Raw genomic sequence first — 20,010 nt, forward strand, 5'->3', positions numbered from 1 at the left:
ATCCTTGACTTTGGTCTTGTATGATATATGATTTCCCGGATAGTCAGAAAATGAAACCATGACAAAACCGGAATCGGAATATATCGAAGCAAAGAAACGAGAAGATACTATATAGGAAGAAGTAGTAAGAAGATGAGCAAGGTTCTGTTCGAAAATTCAGTGACTGACTTCCGCAGAGCCATCACGGACACAAACATAAAATTGGACCAATTGGCCCACTACAAGAGCACCGTAGACTCCTCTGCTGCTTCACAGTCGACCATAAACTGAAGCTGATTGATTCGAACCGGCCAGAGGTTTCGCAGAAGAGGAGGGAGAAGAAGGTGAGGACTCCTTGGACCTGACTCCGTTGACTTCGAAAATAATATCACATGAGAAAATAAGGAACGGACTACTACTCCGATCTCCAATAGTCCCGGTGCCGTCTTTCAGTCAACCAGCTAGCCTCTTGCTGTAGCAGAGCCCTGTCAAGGAAGAGAGAGACAGAAAATACTTGCTTAGAGCTTCTCATTTCTCGCTGTTCGTGAAGTTCAGTTTTTCTGAAGCTTGGGGGTGAGATACTCCATAGTCCGGATCAAGCTACCGGTATGGGAGAGCGAAACTATTATTTTTGACAAAGTAAGCAACGTCGAGACTAGAATCGTTGTCAGTCAGTTTGACTGCTTTGATCATCCTAGTGAAGCAGGAAAAGCACTTACAGTCTCTCATTCTTTGCGCGGACTCCGCACAAACGTCCCTGCAACTCGAAGTTGTTCTTCGCCAACCAATCTCGGACCCAACTCTTTGACTGACCTTCTTCGGGAAAGTAGGTAAATGTAAATATCAGTCGAGCAAACTCGCGACGTCCTCCCAGACTATACCCACTGAGGCCAGTGTGATAGAAATCATGTCTGGACGAAAGGCGGGGGCGGTCGCTTCATCTTAGGGGTATGCGAGGTCGGCTTGGAGACTGCGGTCGCTATAATGATTCCTCCTCGCAAACATAAACCCCGGTGTAAGAGAGATCCAATGGTGCAGACCAGTTGAAGCCCACATAAAGGGGCCTGTGCATTGCAGCCGGTGGCATTTCATTACCAACATAAGTTGAAGCTGACATGATCGCAGGGGATGACGTATCTGCGCTATATTCGGTGTAGGAAAAATGGACGTAATCGACTGAACATAGGAAGGAGGCCGACCGTAAGGCTGTACTTGCGCTCTCCTTGGCCTGCTGGAAACAGCCATCTTTTGGCGTTGCGCTTGAGGCTGCGCTTGATGATGCAATTGGCTTAAAGAAATGATCGTATGTCATCTTACGGCTTAATATAAGTGTGAACTCATCAACATCATCTGCCTTAATCGGAGCAAAGTGACATTGATCCTATTCAGCAGGTAGTCGTAATGTTGCCTTGCTTCCGCATATGATGCGGTTCTTGAAGTTGCCTGAACGCTCGCCCGCAGAAAGATAGAACTGGGCTTGATTCCTCGCTACCAGAGCGCCATAGACTGCTCTCCGGCTCCTGAAATCCGCCACAGGTATCCTATGCGCAATCATTCAAGCTTGTAATAAAACCTTCCACTTCCAGTTCTTCGTCCTCAACGAAGCAATTGCGGAAGCTCTCCAAAGAAAACTCCAGCGGATTCTCAATGGGCTCTTCAACATCAGCCAGTGTTACCGGCCAGTGGTACTTGAACAATGTATAATCACTAGGCACGATAATGCTACCATACTGGCCCCCGCCGTTCATAGATATCGTTCTATTAAACCGTGAAGTCGATAATGAAAGTTTAGCTGTTCTGATATACATGATCGCTACTCCGTATTCGATCACTTTTGGCCGATGAGACGCGTATCTCTGCGACGTGCTTGTCCAAGACGTTTGTGTCGCAAACCCTTGGTAATGATGCTGGCCTTCAAGGACATTACACTTGAAAGCCCTGCCCAAGGCTGCACCGGTCATCCGTGCATTGGCTAAGTTTCCTGCCCGCGCCTTGGAAATTGGCGTGACAGAAACGGGTGTAGCACCAGCTTTGGGACTGCTTGCGTTTCTTCGCGATAGGAAGTTTCAAATGTTCCGGAAGCATACTACCCGGGCCATAAGAATGAGGGTCACCTTGAGGCCGCTAGCAACAGACACCGACGTCCTCATCACAATGTCCGTGATCCCTTTCTTCCCCATCCTGCTGTTGTTCATCCGTCAGAACGAACTATACAATTTGTCGTTGCCGCCACTCTGATATTGCAACCCCCGAAGACCGCGATGTGACATAGGAAATCAAACAAAACACATAAGAGGTTTCTGCACCTGCTCCCAGTTACACGTGCGAATCCGATAGACGCCGTACATGCCAGACTCGTTGAGAGATACAAGGGAATTGGTCGAGATACAGTACTGCTCCTTCGGTGCGGAAGCTAGCTGTAGGTTCATGGAATCATCTTTGCTGGACGATTCGATTGCAGGAGCGAATTATCATAAATGCCATGGCGCCAGCAGAGTTACATGAACGCTGTGGAAGAGGGACCAGCAGTAGCCACTATGACATTTCTTGAGGAGCGCTCTACAGAAGCAGCAACGAAAGTAATAACGAAACGAACGAATGGAAGCAAAAGAGTGAGTTGAATTGAGCTATCTAGGAGAGTAAAACAAAGCAACGCGAAGAGGTACTTTGTAGATGGTCCGAGTGCAGCACGTGACTAGCCTATATAAATGTCTCGACACGGCCCCCTAGGCGAAGAAGTATGCGAGAAGATATTAAATAAAGTTATAGATATTTTCTAGATAGATAATCTTTTATATATTAAGTATTATTCCCTGGATACTGCGGGGGGGTAGTTAATAAAATTATTTCTAGTAGAATCTAGAAGTTACAGAACTTTTCCTGATCTAGTAGTTTAATAAGACTATCTGCAGGATTGCTAGTACCTGTAATATATTAGATTAATATAATATCTATTTTAATTAGGTCTGCTATAAATAAATAATAGTTATCTAGCTATCTAGTAGACCGCGTGTATATACCATGATTAAAAATCTGTAATAAATTAATAGTATTACTAAACAGGAATATTTTACTATCATCTAATATCTTGAAATTAAATACCTGTACTAATTTCTTGATATACAGAGTATTTTTAGTAGCGGTATTATATATACAGTATTCTGTAATAATAGAAAAGGATGCAATAATACTTTATTTATTTAATAACCAGATAATGGGTCTGCCTGTATAAAAGATAATATATTCTTTTATTAATTTACTATCTTCATGATTAGCATGGACAGTATTTATATAAATTTTAATTTTTTTAGTATAATTAACCGCCAGGATAATTCTATAAAAAATAATATCTTGTAGATATTTATACATATATTTTAAGATTTTTATATTTATTACAGTTAGAGTATATATATATCTCTACAGACAGAACATGATATAATATAGATTAGATCTAGTTTTAATAATTAGCCAGTTTAATCTGCTTATAAGACTTTGATATTTATTAATATTAACTTTCTCAATTAATATTATAGTATAATCTGTCTTTGCATAGATAAATATTATAAAAATAATAATATCTAAGCAGGATTATATATCTATAATAACAAGATATTTTTTTATATAGATAAGCTATTTAAGTAAGATATTACTTATCTTATAATTATATAGAATATTATAACTAAGTAAGATCTTCAGTTCGCCTAGTTTCTTGAGTCTAAATACTTTATTAAGATAATATTTTATTAAGATTAGGTCTGCCTGCTCAGAACCAGTGATAACAGAATTATTTATATAAATAATAAATTATATTTTATTATTTTTATATATACACAGATTCTCCAGCAGAGATTTAAAGCCAATTTCCTGTAATTTCTTATTAAAAATATAGTATTATAGATGCACTGCCTGCTGCAGTCTATAAAGAGTTATTTTAAATAAATATACTTATTCAGGAAAATTCTTATAAAATCTAGTTAGTTATCTTATATAAACCTGTTTATCTTTTATTTAAATATATAAATAAATAGAAATAATATTATATTACTTCCAGCGGAGGCTCTTTACTATTATATTAATTATAAATATTTTAAAGATAATCTCGCTTGCTACTGGAACAAAAAATTCAGTATAATTAATACTAGATATCTAATAATTATTATAAACCATTTATTGAGCACAAAATTATATAATAATCTTTTCTATATTAATCTTTAAATTAAATATTTATTTGCCTGGGATTACACGGATACCAGTAAGATAGTTAATTATCTTATATATATTTATTAATTTAATCTTATTAATCTGCATAGCCATGACTGTCTTCTAATATAGGATAAGCAGGAATAAGATAGCTTCTATATAGATACTTAATACATTAATCTTATATTACTTAAGAATAGATAAAAAAAGCAGATCAGACTCTTGCTCCAGTACAGTTATTTATTTATTTTCTAGTTATAAAGAACTTTTTTTCTTTATAATTTATTAGAATTATCTCAGTGCAGTGACTGTAGCAGCAGAAAATTCAGATTTAATAAATTAGAAATCATATTTTATATATTTAATAGATAACACTTTGTAGTCATGAGAATTCTTTATTAAATAAATCAGATTAATAAGCACAGGGAGGATAGGTATAATAAATTCAGTTAATATAAATATAATCTCTATTTTTCTATATATAAGATCAGCAGTGTCATTCTGTACAGAAAGAATCTTATTATTATTAATTATATTCTTTATATCTTATATAATTATTTTATCAAAATTAATCCCAGTACTCTGTATTAATATAATTAGATCTTTAAAGATAGATATAAGTATTACAGTTACTCTACCAGGATCTTTATAGTTATTCTTATATATATATTCTTCATAGAATATTATATTTCTTAACTATTTAATTTTATTTAAATTAAGATACTATACTAGATAAATATAACCATAATTCCTGTTAAATCTGATAAAATAACTAGTATTAGTACAGGGATCCATCTTTCTAAAAATAATACAGTTCTCTGCAGGTATATATTAATAGTAATAATATCTAAATATATATAGAAACTCAAGCAAGGTATCAGGATTCAAGAAATTATAATATAATCTGTATAGATAAACAGATATTTCTTTAATCTTACTTTCTGTAGAGACTAGATAATTAAGAATCTGTACAGTAAGTCTCACAGTAAACAGCTAGAAAATTATAAGTAAATCTGAGTCAAGAATTATAATCCTGCTTATTTAATTAAATAAACTACTGTAATACTCAGCAAGACTATTTATCTTGGATATTCAGGAAGATAATATAGTAATATAAATTTCTTAATTTTTATAATATATCTATTCTTTAAATCTGTTGAACTTGCAGTCTTTATTAAAATATTATAAGATAATATATTTACTAACCATATTCTTATATTTATTATTTATCTAAATTAGCTCTGTGGAGGTATTATCTTTTTACTTTAATATAATTATTTTAATTAATCAGATAGCATTATTTATTATTACTAGAAAATATTTAAATTCTTTATAGCTAACTAAAATTATTTACTGTATATCTGTGTACCAGAGTTATATAAGATCAGAGATTCTTGGAATAAGATTTCTTGATATTAAGTATTTTATTTTTTCTAAAGAATATATATTACAATATAAATCCTCACAGTATTTAAGTTTAATCTGCTGGTTCTTCGCGGTAGAAATAATTTTATAGAATCCTGTATATCTATATTATTAATATAATAATAAAAAGTTAATTACAGTAAGAATTAATTCTATATTCTGAATATATATAAAAAATATATTTTTGTTTTTTTACAGGTATTCTACCACTTTATTATCTATTTTTCTTTATAGAATCAGGTTAATCATGTTCATGTATATTCTGAAGTCCTTCTATAAGAAAGTTATAGATAGAAGACTATATATAAGATCTAGTTAGTAAAATATCTTGATTTTAATCTTATAATATTTATTATTTATAGATAAGATTAGGATTTAATAATTAATTAATCTAGTAATACTAATTCCTCTATCAGATATTCTGTATTTATAGAAGTTGGAGATATCTAGATTATAATAATAATCTAATAAGATATAATTAGATATAATATATTAAAAACTGTCTGTATTATAGATTTAATATAATAAATAATTAGTAATACTTTTAACTGCTATTTTAAAGAAATTCAAAAAATATATATTTTTATTATCTGACTTTATTTTATATAAAATAATATATTAAACAGATATCTCTGTTATCTATTTTATAAGTATAGATTCTACTGTTTTAAAGTTATTTTTTAAGTTTAAATCTAACTTTTCTTTTCTATATTAATTATTTTAAATCTTGAAGAACCAGATATCTAGAATACATGGTTATTATAATCTTAGGTATAAGATTATATTAATATACTAATACTTTATTTAATTATGGTCAGGGTATCTGCAATAATTATAGACTCTGTTAATATACTTAGATATTATTTCTTTTATTCTAGTAGCGTACTTTTTATAAGAAATATTTTTTATAGAATATATAACCTTCTTCTACTCTTCTTTGATACTTTTTAGCTTTTATAATAAGCTTTAATTTTTTTATATAGTAGCTGCTATTTTTATCTTACTAAATTTACTATACTATTTCCTCATATTCTGGCAGATAATATAGAAATTACTATTATTATATATAGTATTTACATTCTCCAGTATTTTACTTTTTATATAAATAATCTATGCAGGTATGTTATTCTATATCTCCTGAAAAAATAAAAATATGGTTATAAAAACAAGTATTTTATATTATAAGATCTTAGCAAGAGCATAATTTACTCAGAAATTATTAATATATTTAACTACTATAATATACTTAAATCTTCTTAATTTAATAAGATTATATATAATACTTTAGTAAAGTATGATACTATCTTCTAGAATAATTCTTTGAAGTATTTTATATATATTATCTACCAGTTCTTTTGTATCAGCAGAGTCCGTAAACAGATCTAGTATTTTATCTAATATATTCTGAGTTAACTATAACTGTATAACTATTAAATAGATATACCAGATTTTATATTTTTTATAATCTTCAATAAGTCTAGTCAGATTCTTATTAATCAGGTCTAGTAAGCTGATATTCTTGAGTATTTAATATATTTAAAAATCTTATTTTATTTAATTTATATATTCTTCCAGTAAGATCAGCAGTCCTGGAATACCATCAGGCATTTATTTAGAAAGTTTATCTGCTTGTGAGATAGTCTTAATAACTACTTCTTTTTTTAGAGAGAGATTTTTGAACAAGATTCCATATCTAATTTCATGTATTATACTGGCTGTTCAGTATACTTAGTATAAATAAGTAGATAAACAGGTAAGATGCACTTCTTAGCACGAATATATAATTCTATTAGATCTGTTAAACTTGCCAAGACTGGTATTCCATAGAATATCTTGTCTAGTAGTAATGGCTGGCTGTAGTAAGACCTGAATAACTTCACGGTGTAGAGACTGGGCTTATAATCTCTTAAGAAGCACTTTACAGAAGCAGCAATGAAAGTAATAATGAAATGAACAAATGGAAGCAAAAGAGTGAGTTGAATTGAGCTATCTAGGAGAGCAAAACAAAGCAACGCGAAGAGGTGCTTTGTGGGCAGTCCGAGCGCAGCACGTGACTAGCCTACATGAATGCCTCGACAACATTCATCATTTCATGAATTGGTATCAAATTGTCAGAAATATGCTGATATATATGATAGATGAGAAGAGATGAGAAGAGATCGTTTATTGGGGGACGATGTTATCGACACTCGCTGCTGTCTTGATGTACATGAGGTAACAGCCGGCCCATTGCAGATGACAGAGATATACATACGAATGGGTCTTAGCCGTAGCTGTGTATTCGTCGCCACGGATTGGAAGAATCGGACGCTGAATTAGCCCACTAGAACTGGCGGGTGCCCAACTTGTTTGGCTTCACCTTATTCGGCAACATCGAACTGCCAGATTACTTCCCTTAGGAAAGTTTCGAAGGTGTTCTCGGCACCAAGAATAGTTGGTGGCCCAGCCTCCTATAGGTAGTACATTGCAACTAATACCAACATAGTTACAAGCTGATGTTGCAGCGAATGGCGTCATTCAGACCGCTCAGGCAAGGCAGATTGCTACAGTTTTGCCCAAACTGAAGACCGACCTTCACGTTGTTGGGGGGTCATGCCTGCTTATTGCATTGGTGTCATGCGAGTAACAATCACCTGTAGTATGGGAGCTTCAATAGATGCTTTTGTTTCAAATTTCGCGTACGGTAAGGCGCATTATGTAACGGAGCAGGAGACACCGCACAAGTAGTAGCCGAATCTTGGAATGACGCAGCAAAGAGGCCTGCTAAATGAGAGTCGAGGAGACCGCACCCTGAAGATAAGCGATTGCTTCAGGGTATTGAAGCGGTTATACTTGAACGTTGCTGCCTGGAGGTGCCATTCAATGGTAATACACCCTTCAGACATTGCAGGTGAGGCAGAATAGAAACTCTTCAGGGTCAAGTAAGGCATTGAATTCTCGGGTATACCAGGCGGACATGAGTAGGAGTTCGGTCTGGCTAAGAAGTGAGCCGGCGTAATTCTCCGTCGCCGGACAAACTGTTAGTTAGGATCTATATCTTCGAACTGATAGATATATAGTAAACCCAAGTTATTGCGGCCGGCGCCTCTCATCGGGCGCGTGGCGACCTTGCTGAATCGTCTCTTATAAATGACAGAGACACCAACGATGAACTGATATGATCACAAGAGCTGCTATGTTGCTAAACCTTGTACGCTTAGACGGCTTGGTGTATGCCTGTGATGTTGATTTGTCCCGGACGTAGTGTGTAGTGACAAGTGCAACCCGCCTCGATCATGCCAGTGGGCTTTGTAATAGAATGCGAACTGGTCAAGATCGCGTGTAGTGTTGTCCCAAAGAACTCGCTTACTTCGGTAGCACTCCAGCTCTCGAGAGCAAGCAGTCCTATAGCTGTCTCCTAGCAATCTACCCAACTAGCATCACGATCGACGGCAGCAACAAATATGTTCGCGATCGTCTTGTTATCTAGGAACACTGCCTCAATCGGGTCATATTTTACTCCTGATAAGACGCGCACTGGCTAAAAGAGGTGGCGCGACGTACCATTTGAAGTACTGGTAAGCTCAGGGAATCAATTCGTGATCTTCGACTAGCTGAAAACCCGACAGTGCCCGTACATTCCAAGTCGTATATATCGGGGGTCACATCGTTGCAGATTCAGAGACCCTTCCGAAATTTACCCATTCTCATTCGGCCTTTTGTAATCTGACCATTGACCATCTGTTGCCCTGACGAGACTGCTGCACGGGCATGGACTGCTGCAAGGCGTTCCCTTAGCTGGAGCCTGAGTATTTGAGTTGTCATGACCGTCAGCCCACCGCAGTGAATCGATACGTGAGATCACCGATCGCCTTTGGCCGTTGCTGTATAAGACTAATTGCGTAGAAAGATTGTATCCGCAGCATTCTGCTTTTCCAGGACACAATATATAATAGGTTACCTGCCAATAACGAAGGCCAAGAAATGGCGGGCGGGCAGATGTTTGTGCTGAGTGACTGCACAGAGTGACTTTGGCTTTCATAAAATGATTGGGTGAGTTTTGGAGTTTCAACATCAGGGAGGCTTGAAATAGAACTGTTGAAATGAAAAGCTCCGGATGTGCTTAACGGTCATACAAAGAATGTGAGCTTTGTATATTGTGCTGAAGGAGACTGCGCCCCTTGCAGACAGTTTGGAAGCGCTGGACCATATAGTTGCCAGATGGCGGTGTGTGATGACGTTATTTAACAGCACCAGGCCAACCAATGTGAACGGCGGTATATAGCGCCCAGTATGTGGTTCATGATTTTGTTGAGACACTGTTGGACTTTGCGTTTGACAGAAACAACGGAGCGATTTTGTTGCGGGGGTCCATATATAGAGAGAGCCCCAATGTCATTCTTCATCCATTGATGAAAGAACGATTGGGGTTTCGAGAGTTTATAGCGATAGTCGGGTAGCCTGATCAACCACAGCCAGCAAGACCCAGCTGGTATGTGGGAATCTTTAGCTATAATTGCTGAAGGATGAGCTCACCATGGGAGGCAGGGTCAAGCATGTCGCTAACCGCACTCATGGCTACTTGGAGCCCGCCAACACTCGGGACCCGCTCGTAGAAGAGCAAGGGTATTATTGCCAGAAGTCAACTGCTCCAAACCCAAGGCACAGTCAAGAAGCGTAAATGGAGAAAGTAATCACCATGGTGGGCAGACGACCGCAGCAGTCTGATGAGTGTGTCCTCGTCAAACTATCAGGTGATTTCAGGGCTCAGGAAGGGTATATAGGATAAGAACAGCGATACTTGTATGTGCGTAGAAGGCAACAGTAGAGAGAGGTGAGTAGTAGCAATATATATTGAACACATATCGCACAAGATAGTCCGCAAAATGAATGATGGGATCGTGATGCGGAATCCTCGGTCATAAATGGAAAGCATATATCAAGTATGACATTGTGTCGGATTTGTGACACAGAGACCATGAAGGAGGGTTGTCTGTGGATAAGGAACCGCACATCGATGATGCAGGAGCCGAAGAACCAAGAATAACATCAGTGACAAGTAACCCGATACCACACACAAGACATAGTGAAACATATGTAAAAGTGAAGTGAAATAACAACATCCAGCATGCATGAGCCAGATGCAAACTCCATTCAGTAGAAAAGAAGTGAGAAGTGGTCACAAATGATAGTGTTGCGGTAGTAGCGAGGGCAACTTTGACTTTATGTGGAAACTCTCACGACCACTACCCGCCGCCATCACCACACACCACAAGCACAGAGATGCACATGTGACATATAAAGAAACGTGCGTTATAATGATATAAGAAAGACTAAAATAAGAAAGGACGACAAAAGGTCACCGACCCAAAGAAATCATCGATGCAACAGGCGGCTGCCGGCAAACCCGGATCGTCGGCGTTACCGTTGTACACTTCGCCTGGAACTCGTTCTTAATCCAGGATAAGTGACCCATCGATGAGTTCCTGATCATGTTCGAGGTTCAACAGAAGTTTGTTGTCTTCGAAAATGGAGAGACATAGTTGAGCTGAATATATAAGTGATGACTAACCCCCTCCCGGGGGTGCTGACCAGGAGGGCAGATGCATGAGAGAGAGTGAAAAAGGGAAAAACTTCCAGCAGGGTGCAGGGAGATTATATAGCTTTCCAGGAGGACTCTGAGCCACGCTAGCAGCAAGCGAGGCCAGGTCTTTTCGACGGAACTGGCCAGCTGATGACGCAGGCTCCCGGGGGGGGGGGGGGAGGGGGACAGGGTTCAATTACTACTTTGCCTCCCAGACAAAAGGAAAGGACCGAAATAAAGACTGGGTGGATGGGGTTGGAGCATCTAGTGTGAAGAGAAGAGCCTATCATCAAGTGTTTCTATCTCGTAGCATCATTAAATCCAGGGATACATGGTCCGGCATCACCCCAGATGAGCTTCTTAGACGGTTCCAGCCTGCGTCTTCTTCCTCCTGAAGAGATACTGTAGGTTTAAGACCACGGTCTGGACCCATGACGCGGCTGCCAACGCACAGATGGCCGTGAGGCCATGGATGTAAAGGGGGGCGTCCGAGGATTGAAAGATCTGGGCTCCAGAGATACCCGACAGGTTGGCGGACATGACGATCAACCTATTTTTGCCACCGTATTAGCAAGTATTACCTTTATGGAATTAATGAGGGTAAGTGTAACACGTACGCCATGGATATACTCCGCTCTTGTGGTGTTTTGCAATAGAAGGAAAGCCATCCAACATTGAGAACACTATCCACATTAGCATATAAGCATTCAACGGGATACCTGAGAGAGACCAAGGGCACATACTGCATACTACAGTAGGCTACATTAGCAATAGCAATGACCGCATACTTGTGCCAACTTGATGCATCTGTAGGACTGGTGCGTAGACACGCATACGAAATGACGTTCCACGTGATACAGAGGAGGACGAAGGGCCCCCGATGCCCGATTTTGTCCCTGCAGCAGTCAGCATCCAACTTCCCCCACCACAGAATCCGTGTCACATACGAGGAATAAGCCAGGATCGTCGTCCAGACAATGCTAGCATACACTGGTACTGATGCCAGTGCATTTGCTCGGACGGCACTGAATCCGAAGGACTTGATCATGCTGGGAGTGTAAGTGTTCAGACCCTGGAAGCCGGACATGGCCACCAATGTGATGAACATATGCTGAAGCGTCGTGGATTGCGTAACAGTCTTCCAGATATCCCGACCAGTGATCTTGATATGTTCTCGCGTCTTTAGAGGGTCGTCGAGCAGAACACGGTCGATGATGATGCGCTTCTCACGAGGGGAGAAGTAGCTCCAGCGACCCATGCTGATGAGAGGACTCCCATCACCTGCCCTCTTGGGGATGAACATAATGAACAGAATAGCAGCGAAGATGGTAATAAGGCCCTCAACTACACACTGTTAGCTCTCCTCAGTTACTCATGCCGAAGCATAGGGACACTTACCCAGGAAGATCCACCTCCACCCAGCAAGCCCACACTTTCCATCCAGCTTCAACAAGCCAGCCGAGATCAGACTCGACGTCGCTCCTGCAAACATCTGCCCATAGAAGAACAGAGTCGTCCGGAAACTCGTCTCAGGACGCTTATACCAGGTCGAGAGATAGTACAGGGCGCCTATACCAAACCCATCGTTAGCCCTACCACCACCAGACCGAACAGGGCGACCAGACAAACCAGGAATGAACCCTCCCTCCAACAGTCCCAACAACAACCTCGTGGCCAGAAACGCCGGGTACGACTGCACAAAAGCCTGAAACGTGCCAACCAAACCCCAAGCGACCAGCTGTGTCGACAACCAGACCTGGGGACCGATGCGCTGAAGTATAATATTCGACGGGATCTCCGTGATGACAATACCAGCCGAAAGCAACTGTGTTCCGATATTGATTTGGTTCGTGGTGACGCCTAGGTCGTCGGTGATAGTAGAGGTAAGGGCAGCGCTGATATTGCCGCGATCGATCTGAAGGCCGAAGAATGCGAGCGCGAGGATGGGGATGAGGATGATATCAATCCTATATACCAGTCAGTATAAGCTTATACCTATATGGCAGTGAATGAACGACAGGGACGACTCACTTCCTCCGCAGCTTGCCCTCCTCCTTATCATCCCAATCCTTGACGATCTCCTCCGACGCAACATCATTATCGGTATAGACCTCATCGACGACCTTCTTCTCCTCGAAAGGGGGCACAACACCACCCTTCGGGTCCTCGAACTCGAACTGTCTCCCCACCATCGCGACAACGACGATACAAGACAGAGGTTGAGCAACACTTCAGTGACACAAGCCAATACCCTGAGTCAAGCAATCACCGACCGTATGCAAGGGACGTCCAAGACAATCAATAATAAGAAAAAGAAAAGCAAACACAAATAAAAAAAAGTATATTCCTTTTTACCCGCTCGGCAATACAACGCATAAAATCTCCGAGTCAGTCACAAGAAATAAAGAAAAAGCTACTACGGTGCCTACATCCAATCTACTTATATTTCAAAAAATCCCAGGCTCGGCAGAAGAGCCCAAGTCCACGGTCTGGGCACAGACAGCATAGCGTATGTGTGGGTGAGTGTGTGTGTCTAGACAGAACAGTCAATCAGTGAGAGTTGCTGACCCGCAATTCCACTATGAAGTGAGACGGGGGCTTGATGGCGCAATCGCCGCTGGCTTTGATGTCAGGGTTAGTTTGGATCGATGGCCGCGCGTGCTAGACTCACATATCAATTTCTATTCTAATTGCCTTTTTATCCTTCAAGCGACATCGCTATAGTCATGAACTTACTTAGGCTGAAGGATTCGATGGTGTCATTTTCGACTGTTTTCATTGATCCCGTTGTGGTTGTCGTTACCCGTGGGATTGATTGATCTATGGATTCTATGGATAAGGAACGAACTCGCTCGGGTCCGTCCCAGGGTTTATCTACCGGGTGTGCCTTTTCTTGTTCCATGTGTTCTTTCTTTGTGTCTGGTTCTCTTTGTTTCTCGGCTATTTAAACTTCCCTGGTTTCATGGTATTGTTATCTATCTATGGTGTGATCGGTTGTTATCTGATTTCTAGTTGCTATTCTTGGCTACTGTGTATCCATCCGCCCACTTCGCCTACCCTACTATGTATGACTGACTATCGTGATCTACACTCGCCCCATGTCATGCATTCAGTTCCATGACTCTTGTGATTTTCATCATGATGTAACAATAACCCATCTATATATATACATAACAATAACGCTCATAACTCATTTCTATACTCGTATCATCAAGTCCACGCCTCCCAACTCAACCCATCTCTATACTGTAATCCCACCTGCGGGCCCTCAGCCGCAATGATATACCCTGGTTCACACACAGAGTACGACACCTTCGGTTGATTCGTGTAGAAGGAATCATACTTCACCTGCAGTGCATCCTTGAGGCTCTCTACAGACCCATCGGGATGGAGGACCCGCCACGGCTGGATGCACGTGTTACCCTTGCAGGATTTCAAGACGAGAAGAAGGGCATCAATCCGATCGATCACGCTGGAAAGAGGTCTGTTTAGGAGGTTGATAGAGTCTTGTTGGGCGTAGATGTTGTTCATCTGGTATGGGTCCGTCTGGGGCGGTTAGGTTTTCTTCAATAAAGATAGTGAGACAAATAGTACTTACCGAGAGATCGTACAGCTCGTGGTCGCCGTCGCACCAGACGGAGTAGTACAGGTTGTATTCTTCCGAGAGGATTCTCGCGGATTTGTAGGTGTTGTTTCCCATGATGGATGAGCCTCCGGGTCCTGGTTACGTCAGCATTAAATTTCTGGCGGAAACTAAGAAAGAGAGCCTGAGGGAGGTTACTCACCGATAGAGCCGTACTCACCCTCTAGCACGGCATGGCCCCAAAATTCGACCGTGACATGCTCGTGCAAGATCGACTCGGTCTTCTTGTTAGTTGACACGGGCATCGGAGTCCCGTCAAAGTCCTCTCGCAAAGGAACCCCGGCCAGCTCGAACAGTGTGGGGGCGATATCAATGTGCGTGGTTACGCGGTCAACGCTCTTTCCTTCAGGAACGCCAGGGCCGCGAATGTAGAACGGGACTCGAATGTCCTCCTCATAGCCGGTTGTCTTGCCCGGAGGCAGACGATGATGGCCAATGTGGTAGCCGTTATCAGCACTGTAGATGATGTAGGTATTGTCGATCTGCCCGCTTTCTTCCAGCTGAGTGATCAGCGAGTCCACCATCTCATCAACGGCTTGCAAGGCGCGCAGACGCTGGCGATAAAGATGGTCCTCATAGTCGATGACGGTCTGGTTCTGGAGTTCCATGGTTTGGATCCACCCCGCACCGGAGTCCTACTCTTGTCAGCGGCCATCCCCGCCATAGGACCAGAATATCACATACCTTGTCCGGATTGAAGTTAGGCGTCCGCGGCACCTTCGCATCGGCAAACAAATGCGCATGTCTCGGTGCAGGCAGGGGTTCCGTCATCTTCGGACCCCCAGAACCACTCAGTCCTTCCACATCGATGTTCGTGTGCGGCGCGATCGGCGCGACCGTCAGGAAGAACGGCGCGTCACTTTCCAGCGCATCTGCCAACAACCCCGATGCCTTCTCCCGCATCACATCCGTTGTGTAATGTCCCTCGTAGCTCCGCGGAGGCTCATGGTTTCGCTGGTACGTCGCGTTCCAGTAGGAATAGGTATGGGGATCGAGGAGGAAGTCGGAGCCATTGAAGCCGTTCACAAAGGGTGCGTTGTAGGTAGCGACGCTGTGCGAGTTGAACAGTTTCCCCGTGTAGAAGGTATTGTAACCGGCGGACTGCAGCCAAACGGGGAGGAAGTTTTCGTTGAAGCCTTGGGCGACAAATTTGGGGTATCCGCCTATACTGCATTAGCAATCCCGCACCGAAGAATCATGTCTGATTGAGAAGGTATGCATACCATAAGGCGGGTTCACATCCGTCACATTAGTATTATGAGCCTGTCTTCCCGTCCAAAGACTCACGCGCGACGGACAGCACAGAGCAGTAGTAACAAAATGATTCAAAAACTCGGTACCCTTCTCCTTGATTCTCGCCTGCGTGTACGGCATATACGCCGGGCTATTCATCCGCAGGTCCTGATCATCCGTGAGAATGAAGAGGAAGTTGGGCTTGCGCGCAGAGATCGACGGCTCATCATCCAGCAATACCTGCTGCTGTACAGCGAGGGCGTCGCATCCCACGAAGAGAGCTAACAAAGCCGGCAAGAACATCATGGCGGGAGCAACAATCCAATTCCTGAATTAATTTCCCCCTTGCACGATGTGGTTGACACTGACCGACACTCAGTCACCAAGAACACTATTAAAACAAGAAGTGAGGTCGAGCTCGCGATCAAGATAGCGATGGCGCAGCAACGGCACGGGATAACGCCATAGCTCTGATGGAGCCGATCAGACCAGTAGGTAGAATAAAGTAGTCAGTCCGCAGCTGGACTGGAGCTGCAGAGACTCGAGAGAGTGTGTGTGTGAACCTGGACGCAGCGCAAAAGCAAAGACGCGCCTCGTGGGCGGTGGATCAATGATCGGATTTAGTGGCAGATGGCATCACAGCCGGCCAATGACCTCCGGGCCAACTGGCCCCGTCATTCCGGCAATACTGTCTACTTTGGACTCCACCATGCATCTCGGCTATATTCTGAATTGGCATTGATGGATGGGGACCCTCTTGGAAGTGTCAAGGACATTGAAGCGAAGACGATTCATTGGCTGGTTGAGACATACTCCAGGTTTAGTCGCTAAGAGGCCCCTGGGGGAAAGCAATGATGGATGCTGCTGTTGCTCCACTGTGGACCTCGGCTATGGAATTACGTGCTTGGATCTAAGATGAGCTCATGGCTATGCTTTGAGGGACAGTGATATCAATAGAGCGAAAAGAGAAGACAGTCATGTCAATTGCCTAATGTTAGGTGCAAGAGTTAATCAGGGACTGTCTGGTCCCTTAAGTGAAGACAATGGCGTTGGCACTGTCCGTATCTCCGCATATCCTCAATTCCGTCGGTCGCAATGCAATCACATGATCGGGGCTTCCATTTCGTTGCTCTTATGCACATCCACTACATACATGATTATATGACCAATTACCCTCATGCTCATCCTTCATATCAATAGGAATAAATTGTCTACCGCCAGGTGTCGGTCACCGTCGCGGTCGACTCTCCGCACGCCTGAGGAACCGTGTATTCCCGGTTCGGGTCGCTCTCCCACTCCACGGAGTCATCGCTCTCAATGCGGATGAACTTGTACTCAAACGACTCACCAGCCGGCAGAGTCACGGTTACATACCAGAGCGGGTTGCTGGAAGTGTACTTGTCAGCGCTCAGAGCTATGCCGTCGCTAGTGTCCCAGTCACCGAGCTGAGAGATCGACCCGACCAGGTAGATGTTCTCGCCGTAGGTTGTGGTCGCCGTCAGATCAAATGTCACAGCTACGGCGGTGGGAGTCGTGCAGGAGGTCGAGGACGTAGTGGTGCTGGTCTTACTAGCAGTTGTGGTGGTCTTACTGGTCGAGGTCACGCCGCCCGATCCGGTGGTGGTAGCCGTCGTAGTGGTGCCACCAGTAGCCACGATGCTCGGCCACGAGGTGACAGTCACACTACTGTAGGTACCAGAGGCAGAGGTAGCCGCACAGGTGCCGGGCACGCTGCTGGCAGAGGTCTCGCCCCAAGAAGGAGGCATGACAGAGTTACGACGGTTGTTGGCGGTCAGCAGAGCAGCGTAAGACCAGGTCAGGTCGCGAGCAGAAAGCTCGTCGCCATCAGACTTGTCGTATTGCTCGGACAGAGAGCCGTTGCTTGCGGCGTGAGTTTCCTAATCCTGTTAGTACGCACCCTCTGTAAATATGAGCGCACATCTAGCGTAGACTTACCACAATAGAAACGAAACCATCAGCGAAAGTCTTTACGGCATCCACAATGCTGCTATAGGTTGAGCTGGACGAAGAGTACGTGCCAGTGGTAGCATCACTGTACAGAGCCTGGAAGAAGTCAAGCGACACGTCTGTGATCTCCAACGACCCCTGCTTGTCCCACTGGTACAGAGCATCGTACAGCTGCTCCGCGGCAGCCAAGGTGCACAGGAACCACGGGTTGCCGTTGTAGTAGCTGTCCTCGGGGTACCGACCGACGGCAACCGCCTCACTGTCACTGAGACCATCGTTGAGAGTATAGATCGAGCGGAAAGAGTCTACAACCTCCTTATGGTTGGCGAGCGCACGCGGGGAGCAGGGCTGGAAGGTGGAGTCGTCGCACCCAGCCTCAGGATCAAAGGTGTGGATGCTTCCCAGGAGGGTGTTGGTGTCCTTGCCGGAACGGCTGCTATCAAAGTTGGCCAGGATGTAGCTGCCGGTCCAGAAGGACTGCAGGTAGCAGAGAATCTGAGGTGCCTGCGAATCACACCAGGAGCAGGACGAGCCGACGGCCGTCGCGAAGGCACTACCTTCGACGAGGGCGCGGTGCTGCACAGCAATAGTGAAGAAGGACGAGCCATTAACTTCTTCCCAGAGATCTGCGACCGCGAGTTAGCTCCGATGCACAAACACCCTTGAACACCGATCAGTCAAACACACCATATCCCGTCTGGTTCCAGTACTGAGCCACATACGACAGGTCATTCCTAACGAGGGGCCAAACAATCTCCGTTGCAGCGCTGGTGTAGCCATTGTCCTGACCAGTCAGCTACATATGTTGCAGATCAGACGCAAGGGGGTGGAGAACATACAAGCAGCCACTGCCCGAAGCCGATCATAGCAGTTGCTCTCAGGGCAGGACCATCACGCTGCGGCCGTCCCCAAGACCCGGTGTAGGCAGTCTCATCGACATTGAACTTGGGCTCACCAAGACCACCGCTGGACAGATCACCAGAGGGGTTACTGATACCCTGAACAATTGCCTGAGAGGAGATGTAGTTCTCAATGGTGGAAAGGAGATCAGTATCTCCATTGCGGAAGAGATCGACGAGGGTCTTGATGACGAGACCAGAGTCGCGAGTCCAGGTGTAGAAGTCTACAAGAATAAGAAGACACGCCAGTCAGCATCAATCAACCAAGACACATTCATTATCCAAGCTCAAAACATACAGTCCGGGTTATCGGTGCTGGGACTAGCAACGACAATGCCCGAGTCCGCGCCCGACACCCAAGCACCGTCCGCCCCGATGTTATTCAGGATCGCAGTACGAGCCACGGTCGCTTCGTTGCTCAACCACGAATCCAAGGTCGCGCGCTTGGAAATAACACTTGCCAACCCCGAGCAGACAAGGCCACTCAGGGCGAGAAGAGATCGGAACGACATTGCGGGCGGGGGAGTAACGATGTTGAGAATGAAGCTCAGTCACTCAGTTGTCGCGTCTTGAGGGGGAGGAAGCTACTTTCAACCCCTCACTGACCCCTGACCGACCACTTCAATTTATAGCCAAACCAACATCTGCACGAGGAGGGGAAGCTGAAGGAAGAAGCACATGCATCAACACTCAACACATATTGCAATGCAACTTCGCTTAGCATCTAGCTTGGAATTCCTGCAGAGTCATCTCGCCACTTCAGCTCTTCAGCTTGTGAACGGACGAGGCCCCAGAACGACGAATCTCCGGTGGCGTGGAAGAACCAGCCTATCGCGGTGTCGGGCCGGCCCGGGGGAAATTGCACTGAATCCACCGGCACTGCAGAATGGCCCTGTGCCTTGGAGATGTGTCCAATCGCTGGCCTCACTGACCTGAATTGCAATTTATTTCAATTCCCGGGGATTCGCCGTCCCCGGTCGAGCGTGGTGGCTTGATTGGCTGCTATAACAATGGTAATTATACCTAACGGGAAGCTATAATGCAGGTCCCAAGGTCCAACGCGTGGTATATACCCTTCCATTAATATAACTAGTACTACT

The 20,010-nt window shown here is 43.4% G+C and overlaps 4 protein-coding genes across 4 annotated transcripts; all 4 read right to left on the minus strand.

Moving 5' to 3' along the window:
• Positions 1 to 54: 54 nt before the first annotated feature.
• BO87DRAFT_445683 (uncharacterized protein) lies at positions 55 to 1,276 on the minus strand (the record flags this gene model as incomplete). The annotated part of the gene is made up of 2 exons (XM_025628173.1): positions 55 to 272; positions 989 to 1,276. Coding segments are annotated over 2 exons (342 nt in total), but the record flags the coding sequence as incomplete, so codon positions are not given.
• A 10,251-nt stretch (positions 1,277 to 11,527) lies between these two features.
• Positions 11,528 to 13,483, minus strand: BO87DRAFT_445686 (vitamin H transporter; the record flags this gene model as incomplete). Its single annotated transcript, XM_025628174.1, has 7 exons — positions 13,199 to 13,483; positions 12,797 to 13,134; positions 12,566 to 12,736; positions 12,115 to 12,511; positions 11,911 to 12,063; positions 11,785 to 11,850; positions 11,528 to 11,717 (listed from the first exon to the last, which is right to left on the minus strand). The coding sequence occupies exons 1-7, from the start codon at positions 13,357 to 13,359 to the stop codon at positions 11,528 to 11,530; spliced, it is 1,476 nt and encodes a 491-aa protein (XP_025475671.1). The 5' UTR covers positions 13,360 to 13,483.
• A 731-nt stretch (positions 13,484 to 14,214) lies between these two features.
• Positions 14,215 to 16,606, minus strand: BO87DRAFT_343260 (sulfatase family protein). Its single transcript, XM_025620773.1, has 5 exons — positions 16,034 to 16,606; positions 15,495 to 15,973; positions 14,953 to 15,445; positions 14,766 to 14,887; positions 14,215 to 14,713 (listed from the first exon to the last, which is right to left on the minus strand). Exons 1-5 carry the CDS (start codon positions 16,347 to 16,349, stop codon positions 14,378 to 14,380), a joined length of 1,746 nt encoding a protein of 581 aa, XP_025475672.1. The 5' UTR covers positions 16,350 to 16,606; the 3' UTR covers positions 14,215 to 14,377.
• Positions 16,607 to 17,022: 416 nt separating this feature from the next.
• On the minus strand, positions 17,023 to 19,660 carry BO87DRAFT_380030 (putative glucan 1,4-alpha-glucosidase). The gene is made up of 5 exons (XM_025624203.1): positions 19,209 to 19,660; positions 18,851 to 19,134; positions 18,699 to 18,795; positions 18,000 to 18,637; positions 17,023 to 17,941 (listed from the first exon to the last, which is right to left on the minus strand). Exons 1-5 carry the CDS (start codon positions 19,420 to 19,422, stop codon positions 17,255 to 17,257), a joined length of 1,920 nt encoding a protein of 639 aa, XP_025475673.1. The 5' UTR covers positions 19,423 to 19,660; the 3' UTR covers positions 17,023 to 17,254.
• Positions 19,661 to 20,010: the final 350 nt, after the last annotated feature.

The sequence above is a fragment of the Aspergillus neoniger genome, assembly GCF_003184625.1.
Source record: "Aspergillus neoniger CBS 115656 unplaced genomic scaffold BO87scaffold_39, whole genome shotgun sequence".
Taxonomy (NCBI): Eukaryota; Fungi; Ascomycota; class Eurotiomycetes; order Eurotiales; family Aspergillaceae; genus Aspergillus; species Aspergillus neoniger.

Excerpts from the sequence above, each read along its gene's own strand:
- BO87DRAFT_343260 (XM_025620773.1), bottom strand. The coding sequence starts at position 16,349 with ATGATGTTCTTGCCGGCTTTGTTAGCTCTCTTCGTGGGATGCGACGCC. Across the intron at positions 15,974-16,033 it reads GGATGTGAACCCGCCTTATG|GCGGATACCCCAAATTTGTC; the intron begins GTATGCATACCT and ends AATGCAGTATAG. Across the intron at positions 15,446-15,494 it reads CTAACTTCAATCCGGACAAG|GACTCCGGTGCGGGGTGGAT; the intron begins GTATGTGATATT and ends TGACAAGAGTAG.
- BO87DRAFT_380030 (XM_025624203.1), bottom strand. The coding sequence starts at position 19,422 with ATGTCGTTCCGATCTCTTCTCGCCCTGAGTGGCCTTGTCTGCTCGGGG. Across the intron at positions 19,135-19,208 it reads CAGCACCGATAACCCGGACT|ACTTCTACACCTGGACTCGC; the intron begins GTATGTTTTGAG and ends TTATTCTTGTAG. Across the intron at positions 18,796-18,850 it reads GCTTCGGGCAGTGGCTGCTT|GACAATGGCTACACCAGCGC; the intron begins GTATGTTCTCCA and ends CTGACTGGTCAG.